The sequence below is a fragment of the Astatotilapia calliptera genome, chromosome 18 (genome assembly GCF_900246225.1).
Source record: "Astatotilapia calliptera chromosome 18, fAstCal1.2, whole genome shotgun sequence".
NCBI classification, from domain to species: Eukaryota; Metazoa; Chordata; class Actinopteri; order Cichliformes; family Cichlidae; genus Astatotilapia; species Astatotilapia calliptera.
In genome coordinates this window covers 8,642,003-8,655,083 of record NC_039319.1, presented here as the reverse complement: position 1 = coordinate 8,655,083, position 13,081 = coordinate 8,642,003, and the positions used below count along the sequence as shown (strand labels likewise).

General features: G+C 36.4%; 1 protein-coding gene across 1 annotated transcript; it reads left to right on the top strand.

Annotated features, from left to right (window-relative positions):
* Nucleotides 1-262: 262 nt before the first annotated feature.
* LOC113010766 (uncharacterized) lies at nt 263-12,209 on the top strand. Its single transcript, XM_026149972.1, has 7 exons — nt 263-320; nt 6,639-6,962; nt 7,044-7,155; nt 7,267-7,328; nt 7,702-7,788; nt 10,632-10,681; nt 11,080-12,209. Exons 1-7 carry the CDS (start codon nt 263-265, stop codon nt 11,299-11,301), a joined length of 915 nt encoding a protein of 304 aa, XP_026005757.1. The 3' UTR covers nt 11,302-12,209.
* Nucleotides 12,210-13,081: the final 872 nt, after the last annotated feature.

Sequence of the window (13,081 nt, the reverse complement as noted above, 5' to 3'; positions counted from 1 at the left end):
TTTCTGACACTGACACATGGCAAAGATACATTTGTATTGTATTAAAACACTGAAAATAACCATTTCATTGCTTATCTTTTTAAAACATTTTGACTGAAAAGCCTCTTTAAACTATTTATTTCTTACTGAAACATTTTTAATAAAAACTAAAAACAAATAAACATTTAACCAACCCAGAAAAGAAAAAAGAAGCTAACAGGAACCAGAAGTCTGGTTTGTCAAATTGTTATGCTACTTCCTTCATTGCTCAGTTGAGAGAATCATGACTCGTGGTGTAGTCCTGTTTGCTTTTTCTTTGCTCTACATAATAGAAGTACAAGGTAAGAACTTGCTCTTTTTTTCCACAGCTAATGTATTGTTATTTTTAAAGACCTTTTAGCAATACAAATCAAATGACAAAAATGCTGTTCTCAGTAATGCCTTTATTTTAGTCATGATCCTAATAAAATTCAGTATTATGCATTTAAATGTAGTTTCTACTGAGATTTTCATTTAGTAGTGTGAATATCTGCTCACATTTGTTGTTGGGGCATGGGGGGGGGGTCAATAACATATCAGTACTGCTTTACTAGGGTAATCTACTCAGTATTAACATTGCTTTGAAATAATACAATGGTTCAAATGTAGTATGTACTTTAAAATTTGATGTAGCAACACAAAAGAATCATAACTCTGCATGTTATAGATACTGGAAATACTATAAATATAAACTTTATGACAAAAGGAAAATTAAAATAATCTTTTCTGTTTCATATCAGTATCTATATGTCTGGCTGTATGTTGTGCATAATATATGTATATTATATTTATCTGTGTGTCAAATGAATTTCTTCTGCTGCACAGCAAAAACCCAATGAGGAAACCAGAGTTGGAAATAATTTTTTTTTCTTCTGCACATTTTGGTATTTCCTTTGTAGTGTTTGAAAAAATATTCAGAATTGTTACACATTAGAGTGGAACCAGCTGTACGTTTGCTGGCATGACTGTTAGAAGATTTTCTTATAATTTTTATGCCACCAATTCATAACCAGTCAGACAGGCACAGTGTTAATATCTTCATCAACACACAGCAGACTCATGAGCTGATGCTAAATTGTTTTTGGTCCTCTTCTACACTTTGCACAGGTCATCTTGTTAGGTTTAAACGGTGGCTTAGTTTGTAATAATGCTGCTGTCCTTGGGACAAATCCTGAGCTCCACCAGAGTCTCAGTGCTCAGTGCGCAGGAGTTTGTATCAGAAGGGTTTACCCCTCTGTTAAAAACATATTGATCCTCTCTTGATCTGAATTACCCCACTGTTTTCAGAGACAGAGAGAGCGCGTTCACTCACGCATCCTTATTGGGTCTGCTGAAATTTTTGTCAGTAATGTGCTGCTAACGCCAGAATGCTGGTTATTACTGAAGTGTACTGGCTGGATCTTATTTCTCCTTAAGTTATGGCTCTCAGTTAGTATCACCTTGCGACTGTGGCATCACAGTAATTTGCCTCACTGTCTCGATCTTCTCTCGATCCATCACTTATCTCAGCTAACCTGAAGCAAAAATGTATTCATGATGATGCAAACTGAATTATACTGAGCCTTAAATACACTTTGATCAGTTAATAAATATCATAATCTCATTTTAGAGAGCTTACATAAATCTTCTCAATGCAAGACAACAACAGGACAAAAATCAGATTTTATTACAGCAGCATTCATTTAACATATTGTTTTTAAAATTTTATAGCACTTAGCAGGTTATGGAATAAAATTGAATATGATGTTATAGGTAATGTTTGAATAATCTGTGTACTTTGCGCCACCGTCCAATCATTTATTTTCATGAATGCTCAGCTGGTCCATCATTATCAGTTATGGGACTGCATTTTCTCCTCTTATTTCATAAGTATGATCACAGTGCATCCATTGCTAAAGTAATAAATTAATAAAGAAAGCACTGAGGGTAATTTTCTTAGCAACTGAACAGTTGAATTCTTCTTCTTCTTATTGTCCACAACCTTCCTAAAGAAAAATGGACTATTTGAAATGACCCAAGATGTTTCTTATTTTAGCAATAACACATAGATGAAACAAGGGAGTCCCAATTTTTTTTAAATAGTGCATTACTGGGTTACTGAAGACCACAGTAATCCTGTTCAGTGTATGTAACTGGTTAAACACCATTTTTCTGAGGTTACTGGTCAAATACTTAAAAAACTGAGTTTTGTCCCTGTAGTTTAAGTAGTTGATATGATCTGCTTTGATTGATTAAAAATAACTGTGTATCATCTTCATGACAATGAAAATAAATCCAGTGTTTCATATACAGAATAAATATAAACCCAATGCAGCAATACCTATTCCTATATTCTGATATCTGTAGTAATATGTTGTGATCAGCAGTATCGGATGCTGCAGTGAGGTCTAACAGGACAAGCACAGAGGCCAAGCGATCGTTCACTAGTGCCATTTTTGTGTTATGATGAATCTCTGCAAATGATCACATAGCTGTTTTACAACAACTTGTTATTTTTTTAAGAAAGATGACAAATTAATTTTAATTACATAAGCCTTCAAGAAAAGAACCTTTATGAGGTTAATTGCCCTCTTAAAGGCGTGTGATAAATAAATCATAGAATAAGATCAATTGATCATATTTAAAAAACCAAAACCAAAACTGAAGCAATAATTAAAGGCAAGACTTGTGTGAACAGGTTTGTAGGGATGGAGTCCAACAAACAGCAGTTACTAAGGTTATAGCTCAGGGAGATCAATTGAAGAGAAGAAGTCTGAAAATATACCAGAAGTTAATAAATGTAGGAAGGCTGTGATTAATTATTATTATTTTTTTATAATAAGTAGCATTTTATTTATAAAGAAATTCATAAATGAATTTCAGAAGTAATGCAAGGCTCAACAGAGCTCTGAGTATTTGTCAGCAAGGCTACAGCGCTGAAAAGAAATGAATAATTATTTCTTATCTTTCCATCTGAATATTAATGATTACATGTTTTTTTAACAGTAAACTATTTTATCAGACAGTCTTCCACATTGCTGGAAAGTCACTTCCTTTTTAGGTTCTTACTTTTAAATTGTATGGAGGAGTCAATCCCAGATCCAGAGCCTCACTGGAGCCTCATACTCAGTGAGGCTCCAGCACCATTAATAAGATAACTGACGTCATTTTGCTAGCTGCTCTGCATTTCTCCTCTTTGGTGCAACTGAAATCATTTTCAATCATTTTTATTTATAAATTTTAAGGGTAATTAATATTTAGTTTTTGTTTATCTTCTGTGGTCTGTGAGAAGATGGTCTCTGTGGGGATGGGGTCTTGCTGGGCATTTCACGAGGACGAAAGCAGCTGAGAGATATGTAAGACTGCCTCTCTGCTTCCTGGTCTCAACCCTGAATAGATGTGGTTTGGGTGGTTAGATATATTCATTCATATCTCTAAAAAGACCTCCAGCTGAGGCAAACCCAGGGCAGTTATCTGACAGATTTTGGGTAAAGGGGGGAAAAGAAGCAGGAAAAAAATAAATCAAAGTGTAGACAATCCACATTCAAACTATAGTAGAGACAAGGCAAATGCTAATGACATGAAGTATATAAACACATTGTGAGTAAAAGGTTGATGAAGAAAGGCTTATTGCATTTTGGGAAGACCCCCAGTAATTTCAGTCATGATGATGATGAGACCTGATCATTTAACTTTTTATGTGTAAGAAGAAGAATTTTAAACTAAATTTGTGATTTACCAGGAAGGCAATGAAGAGACACTTGCATAGAAAAAATATAACTTCTCCTTTTAGTTTGTGTTGGTGCAGTGTTTTGGACTAATTGAAGGCTTCTCAGGGAGCTTTTAGAACAACTTGATAATGGATTGCAATAGTCCATCCTAGAACATGAATAGTTTTTCAGCATCAATCTAAAACAGGGGATGTGTTTGAAAAGCTACTTCCTATCTCCTTTTCTTGACCAAGGAAACCAAGGAAAGGTGAGTAGGAGAATTCATAGCAAGAATTCAGAGCAGTACACTAAAATTCTGAACAACTTTCAGGGATCAAAGCTGTGAGCGCGGTGCCAAAACATGTATTCTAAAACTCTTCACTCATTCCTCATTATGAATGTTTAGATTTGAGCTCCATTTATTTCTGCTCCTCAGTAATACTGTGATTTTGATTGGAACAGAGCAGAATTCATCAGATCTCAGTCACTACAAAGTGAGTACTGCCATGTAACACTGTTATAAGTGTCCAAATAAACTGACCATAACTGGGAAATATAGAACACACTGGGGACACAGGTATGAGGGAGATCACAAAATGGAAATAAGGAAATCTGAGGACTTTAGTACACACACAAGACAAGGGACTGGCAAAATAAAACAGGAAGCATAAACACGGTGACTGAATGACAAATAAAGATAACTATAAATACTGAGTCTCAGTCCTCAGAACCTCATGCCCAATGCCCAGCAGTTTATATCAGAAGAGCACTTTGTACAATTTGCGTCATTCACCCGTTCATACTAGCACTTTTTCCATGCCTTTCTATGTAAGTGCTTCTGTAACATTCACACAGACTCATCGGAGAGAAACTTGGGGGGTTAGTATCTTACCCAATAATTTTTGGCACGCAGACTGGTGCAGACAGGAGCGAGCCACCAACCTTCCGATTAGTATGTGACCTGTAGCCACAGTCACCCCTAGAGCTCCTTAAATTACGGCTACACTTTTATCAGTTGTAGATCATAATCTCAGTGTGGAGATCTTACATAAATCGTTATGCAACAACAACTGGACAAAAAGCAGATATTATTACAGCAGTATTCATTTAACATGCTGTTATTAAAAATTCATAGCATTTAGCAAATCATGACATGAATCGGAAAATGCAGTTATAGGTAATGTTTGCATAATCTGTGCCACTTTGCTAAAGGAAGTAATAAAGGAAGTGCTGGAGCTCTGTTCCTTAGAATATGAACAAACAGTTCTTATTATGTCCACCACACAGATTCTCAGGTCACTTCACTCATTCAGGAACCTTCCTAAGCAAAACGGACTATTCAAAATTACCCAAGATGTCATAGATGTTAGCAATATTGCACAGTTGAAATAAGAGACTCCCAATCTTTAATATGTATCTGGTTAAACACTATGTTTCTGAATTTTTATGGTCAAATACTAAAAACCTCAGTTTTGTCCAAATTTAGCCTGATGTGTTATCTGCTTTCATTGATGAAAATAACTGGGTATCATGTTCATAGCAATTAAAATTTAATCCAATGTTTAATATATAAAATAAATATGATTCAAACCAGTTCAGCAATACCAGTGCTGTATTCCAATATCTGTAGTAAGATGTTGTGATCAGCAGTATCGGATGCTGCAGTGAAGTCTAACAGGAAAAGCACAGAGGACAAAAGATTGCTCATTAGTGCCATTTCTGTGCTATAATGAATTTCCTCAAATGATGACATAGCTGTGAGCTTTTTATTATTTTTTTTCCTTAGCCATTTCAGTAAAGAGGTAAAAACCAAAACTTGTCAGTGTCGAAAATATACATGGGTATTGTATATACCTAATTGTTTATACAATACCCATGTACAATATATACAGTATATACTTTTTCAGCTGTGGTTTAAGGATTTGGGAGTTAGTAACACTTGATTATTAAAATCAATCACTACCATAAACTTTCACTGAATATTTAATAACCCATGTATAATAGTTTTCTTCTTTGGAGTATGTGAAATTATTTTTTAATATTTTTTGTTTATGAATTATAAGGGTAACCCTTTTTTTTCTGGTTCATTTTCTGTGGTCTGTGAAAAGACGGTTTCTGAGGGGATGGGGTGTTGCTGGGTATTTCATGAGGAGATGTGTAAGACCGCATCTGTGCTTCCTGGTCTCAATCCTGGATAGATATGTTTTGGGTGGTTTGATATATTCATTCATAGTTATTAAAGGTCCACCACCACTGTGAGATGGAGCCTGTAATTCCAAAACAACCAGGCTTCCCACAAAAGGTTTATCTGCTATGTGAAGCCCACACCATTTTCTAGACACCACAGACAAAAAGCAGTTGGATGTGACTAAACAATGATAAAAATAATCAAACAAATAAATAATAAAAAGTTTCATTTGACTTAGGAAGACTGCAGTTACATGTTTACTATTCTGATGTTCAGCATGGTCAGTTCTGAGTTTTTCTGGAATATTCTTTTAGTTTTTGCAGTGAGATTTATTTCTTGTATGTAGTCCTCTGAGTATGATATTGCTGCTTTGGTGTTTATCTTTGCCTTTAGTCCTCGGTTCCACATTAGATGATGCTAATTATCCCAGTCTTGTCTCCGTGTTTTGTCTTCTGACTGTGTCAAGGTCAGTGTTTGTCATTTCCTGCTTTATTTTGGTGACCTCTTGTCTCTTATGTTGTTTTGGTTCAGTTCAACTTCCGGTGTCTAATTACTACTGATCAGCTTCAGATGTTTTCTCAGTTGTTGCCTTTTCCTTAATTATCCTGTGTGTATACAGTGTGTCTCAGTCTCCTTTTGTGCTGTGTTGTTTCTGTCTTTAGTCATTAGTTTGCCTTGTTTTTTCCATCCAGCATCAATTTGTATTTTGTTTAATTGCAGCAATAAAGCTGCTTTTTAGCTTACCTCTCTTTTTTTTGTTCTTTTAGGGCTCCAGCCTGTGTTTCTGCTGCATGGAAAAGACTTACACCTGGATGTAGAGAAATTTGTTAAACTTGACAAAAAGACTGATTTTCTCTGGAGATTTAATTACAGTAACAATATAGCTAAACATGTTTTTAATAATGATCCAGTCGTGTTTGACAATTATGAAGGAAGGGCTGAGTTGTTTGGACAAAATTACTCTTTGCTATTAAAGAATGTACAACACAATGACAGTGGAGATTATACTGCAGTAACAATCAGCGGAAAAGAGCAAAGGGTAGCTGAATACAAGGTCACAGTTCAAGGTAGGTTTGTCTTTTCATTATTTTGAAATGTTGACACGTCATAGGCCTGTTTTTAATACTTTCACACCTCTTGTTCCCCAGATCGAGTGACTCCTGCTGACCTCACAGTGCACCTTGTGTCCAAGAGCTCAGACTCCTGTAACCTGACTGTGACCTGCAGCACAGTGGACTTTAACATCAGCAGTAGTTTTAGGTGTGATGCCCAACACTGCTCTCATGCAGACAAAAATAATTTGAATACCACAGGAAATGTCTCCTCTCTAAAATTTTACCTGCATCAAGACACCATTTTCTGTAATCACAGCAACCAAGTGAGCTGGAATCAGACCATGAAGGTGCTCAAATCTTACTGTGACATAAAGACAGGTGAGAAAATATTGAGAAATTATTAATGAATGAAACACTGAAATAACCACTTTTTAAAAGACTTGCTTTGTGGTGTTTGCGTGTTCTCCCCATGTCTGACTATATACCTTTGGATTTTGTAGCTCCCATAATCCAATCCAATGAAACGTACTTGGTGGCATTGACTCAAATGATGATTGTGAATAGTTGTCAAAAAAAACCCCAAACCCGTATTTCATTTTTAAAGAACGTGTGTAAGCAAACTGTCACATGCAATACTGCTGTGATCAGTAAAATATTTGTTGCCGTAATAAATCGGGGGGGGGGGTGCATAGAAATCCTAGTACTGTACCGTTCAGATTTTTTGTGGTGTAATATTTTTCTTTCATTACAGATTCCAGTGGAGCCACCATAATTGCAGCTTCAACTTCTGTTCTCTTCTTTTTGACTCTCTCCATTACACTTTGTGTCATCATGAAATGTAAGTTTCAATGTTTTTTGTTGTTGTTTATACTTAAGCTACACAAATTATATTTTGCATTCAAGCACACACTTTATACAAATACACATACACATTGACAAGAGAAGTCCAGATTAAATTATACTTGGTGCAACAGTAAACATCTGCTTTATGTCTGTTCTGCGTGAATCTGTTTATAACTGTGTTCATTCACTCTGAAATGGGAGATTTAAAAAATAAATAAATAAATAATAATATTAAGTAAATATTATTATTAATAATAACAACAATAATAATAAATCCATGGAAATGGTAAAACAAAGATGGTGGAATTGCCCAGAAGGAAATTATTTTCCTTTACCCCCTGTAGAAAAAAAAGAAAAAAAGAAAGAAAAGAAAAAGTCAAAGACCACAAGGAAGAATGACAAGGGAGAAGGTGGTCCTCAGCTGTGCCAGTGTACATCTTAAAGCATAGACTTCCCTGGTTTTAGTTAACATGTTTAGCTTCAATAGGATATTTTACACCAGACTTTTGAAGCTCAGCGTTGCTGCCAGACTTCAGCGAAGAGCACCAAATCAGTGACCATCTTCAAAATTAGCTCCCAGACTGTTTGTCAACATTCAGTTAATTTCAATGTGGGTATGATACAGAGGAAGTTATGACCTGCCATTGTGGCCAACATCTTGGGGCTTTGTTACTTATAAACAGTCACGTTTCTCCCCCAGGCACACTCTTCTATAGGGGTGCATCTAGGTTTTACTGTAAGACTCAGTCAAATGAAAAAGGCATTCCCCTCCTACCAGGCTGCCACAGCAGACAATATATTCACAGTGAAAGGGGTACAAAAAAATACAACTTCACAAAGCTATTTACAACAGTAATGTTCTAGCGCCAGAGGAAGTCAGTGACCTGCTGCTACGTTCCCCCCGCAGGGGTCTAGGCATGCGAGTGAGGGGACCAGTAACAAATGTGTCCAGAAACAGAATGAAAAGGAAAACAGACAGTTGTTCTGTATTAATATAGTTTTATTACAAATGATATAGGTTTATTACAAATTACATTAACTTAATGAGCCGGCAACGCCATTTTACCAATAATGCCAAAGAAACAAAGGAAACACTCGCAGCAACAAAAGACAAGAAGACTACTAAACAAAAAGGGAGGCACTTCCCACACTTCTTACCCTACTCCTCACCACAGAGAGCCACTCTCAGGGCCCACAAGCCCATCTACTCACTAGTCAGAAGGTGGCTGTCTGTCCAAAACCTAACACAAAACCGTGTAGCGCCACAGAGGGTGAAAAACCACCCTACTCACAGCTCATCCCCAGTTTAAATAGCCTCAGAGGTGATTGCTGACTGGAGTCAGGTGGCAAACGAGGCTAATCAAAAGCAGCTGTGTCCTGGGGAGAGAGGAGAGTGAGAGAGACAGAGGGGGTAGGAGTGGCAAGAGAGGAGGAGGCAGGGAGAGCGGGCAAACACCCCACCCACACACTCCCACAGCCTCACAGGATGTAACATTCCCCCCCCTTACATTAAAGCTCTACCAAAACAACAACAACACCTTATTGCGAGCTGCGTGAGAGTGCATCAGCCACTATATTGTCAGTACCTTTCTTGTGTATGATCACCAGATTATAATCCTGGGCCAGGAGTGCCCAGCGCATCAGTCGTTGGTTGTGGTTGTACATCCGGTTCAGAAAAACGAGGGGATTGTTATCTGTGAAGACTGTCACCGGGGAAGCGCTGGAGCCCACATACACTTCGAAATGCTGCAGAGCTAGAAGCAGAGCTAAGGCTTCCTTCTCTATGGTAGAGTAGTTCAGCTGATGGTGTTTGAACTTCGCAGAGAAATAACAGACCGGATGGCACACACCCTCCTCATCATCCTGCAGTAGAACTGCAGGATGATGGCCATCCTCTTGGGCTCCGTCACTTACATGTGTCCCCTAGCCAGAAGCTTCTACTGGGGAGTAGCTATTTTCTACTGTAATTATGCCCATTCATTCAGTTCATGGCTCCACAAGATGGCTCTTCCTTCTCAAACACCGTTTAAATACAACAAATTTGTATAAAGTTTTTGTAGGGCAGGCACAAAAGCTTTATACAATTATTTTTTTATTTTGTGTTCCTTGTGCACACCAGCATTGTCTGAGGGGGAAAAAAACAAAGCAAAAACACTGGAACAGAAAACATTGTTTTCATTAGCTTTAAGAGGTCATGTAATGTTGGTTGCAGCAATTCAAAGGCAATCTTGACTTCCACAACCCATTAGAGACAATTGAAATTTGTATTATTTATGTAAAGATGTACGTTGTCTGTAAATATATCATAAATATACCTCAAACTACTTAAATTTATATAAAATGAAAAATGCCAGTGTTAAATTGATATGTAGTGTATTTTCTGTGACAATGTGGGGGCTACAGTGTAGTTATTACAATAGTATGGTTGCTGTTGTTGTTTTTTTTAATGTGTGACTCTGACAGGTTCCATAGGCATATTTTTTTTTTACACTGAAAAAAAGCTGTAAAAATATAAAAATCACTTTGACTGCAAAGAGGGATGAGGTTTTTTTCTTCTTTTTTGGGCAGACTGATCTGTTTACAGTCTACTGACAAAACAGGATTGTATCAAAGTTATATGTAACTAGCATGAGTTAACAAAGAAAATCGGGAATAAATGTTATTTTATTAGTCCACTATATCACTTCTGTTTGGCTACAGTAAGATAATTTCTTTATGTACTAAAAAAATCACCTTGTAGAAGATGCAAATGTAACACTTTAATAAGGGAAAGAAATTTCCCCTGTAAAATGTAAATGTCAAGCAAGTCAATCTATATTTTCTATGACTGACTTACAGGTAAAAGTAAACGAGGGAACCAGGAAAATACTATATATGCCGTTCCGGAGGTAAGCATAATAGATTTTTTTTTTTTTAAAAAGAAACTCTCCCACTCTGCTAGTCAAACTGTAGGTACAAATGGTTTAATTTTGAGTAATTAAATTATTAAGAAACGTTTTTGTTTCCTGAACAAAATCCTTTTTTATTTTAAACTGGACTGAAATCCAGGTCATCCAGCTATATACATGAGCAAACACTGTTTCACAAACTACTTTCTGAAATCAACCCCATCTCCTTTCTACACCAACTGTTCCATCTAGTCTGCTGATGCAGATCCAACCTTATGCTTCTTCTTGCCACATTTAGACATCACTGTTTGTGATATTTTCTTCCTGGGTTATTATTGTATAAACATGTAAGATAAATATTACATTTTCCTAACAAAGCACTTTTGATTTATTTCCAGGAGGTCACTCAAGGCCAGACTCAAAATCAGACTCCCTCAGGACATGAATCATGTAATTCTCCAACATCTTCTTATGCTTTGGTGGAGTTTCACACTGGACAAAAATCCACTAAGACTGAAAACATCCCCCAGCCAGAGACGGTGTATGCTCAGGTGGACAGAGCTGCACATCCCAATTCTACAGTCCAACAACAAACACCCAGAGCTGAAGAAAACCAATAACTGTATTTATAATGATGTACCATATGTGCAAAATGTGGGTGTTCATGTTACTGTGAGGGAAACATGTTAATCAGAAGGCATATGGATCTGTTCACTCAGATGTAGCTCACTTTAGACACAAAGGTTTGATTGCTGAATGATATTGTGGTCTAGCTTAAAGGTACTGTAGGTGGATATTTCTCTTAATTTGAATTCACAGAGCTAGTTCGCTCAATTTTTATTCTTTCAAAGCCTTGTTTTTGAGAAAATGAAATAGGCAAAGAGTTTACAGACATACCAACAAAAAAGGGTCAGCTGAGAACCAATGAGTGTATGTACCTGCAGACTATTGTGCAATATCTGCAATATTTAGTGTGTTCTGTTATTTCACTAATAATCATACTAATATATGTTTTCTCTTTAATCTCTTTATTAACTTGTCATAGATAATGATTGTTGCAATAGTAATTGTACTCTAACTGCACTGTTTTTATTATACACAAATCCAGTGCAGTACTCTTTAACTTTGTAATATAATAAAAATATAATATTGTAAGATGATACAGTCTTGAAAATGTGAAACTATTTATAGCTAGGTAAAAAGGGCAGATGTCTCAAACAGGAGGAGAATACATGAACTAACACAGTACATGTAAGTCTTAAAAAAAAAAGAAATGCCAATTTATTTGGATGCATTAAACTTGAAACCGTTCAAAGGCAGATAAGGTAACATCACTTTTATCACACTGTGCAGCACACCTAATCATACAGATAAATAGACTGTTCTAATAAATTACCAATGGCCATTTTTCCAGACTTGTGAAAAAATGTCACATGGTTGTAAAAAAAACAGTAGCCATAAGTGTATAGTCAGTATGGGCTTGTGTGCAGTTGTGGCAGTGATGGAGAAAACAGAAAAGGAAAGTTTTCTGCTTTTCTTTGTGTCTAGTCAGACTGACTGCAGTAATGATGTGTTTTCTTTGTAGAGGTTGAAACAATAAAGAGATGAACACTAAGTCAGTTTGAGAGACTTTAATACATGTATGTGGATTCCTCTTACATGCAAAAAGGAAAAAAGACTCTAACTACGGTATATATAGTGTCCATGTCCGACAGATCTGTCCTCTCAGGGGCCGGCCTCTAGAAAGAGGCCTTTTTGTCCCTACATATTGGCACCTGTATGATAACCCATATCCCCTAAAGGTCACTGATCACATTGTTGTTTCCCTTACCCTATGAATGGCTTCTTTATAACATCTTTTCTACTGACACCACTTCAGTTGAAGCTTCAGAGAACAGTAGATGGATTATCTGAAAGGCCAGTTGCATCTCTCAGGTCCTGTGTCAGGTCTTTACTGTACCCATTTTTTAAGGACATTGCTTTCAGATACTGTGCATCTGCTGTAGATAGTTTTTAGGCCGGACAATTCTTTTGTCCTTCAGATCTTTTTAGGTGAAACTCCACACCATGCTGAAATATCTCAGGTTTCTGGCTATCAATTCTCAGGTAATCCCCATATTGATTCAAAAATACAAATTGATGGTCATCATTCTGTATTATTACTGATATTTTCCATAGAGACTAAAGAGATATGAAAAATATGTTTTGTTGCTGTTTTTCAGTTATGTGTCAACACAATACTTGTCCATCCCTCGAATTAGATGCCCTTTATATCCTTGAATGATTCATAAGTCAGTATTAAGTAGTTTACCTAAATTTAAAACAAAAAGAAAATAAAGGATATCCTCTGAAAATGTTCAGGTACAAGGACTAGGCTGAAAATGAACAACAAACCAGTGT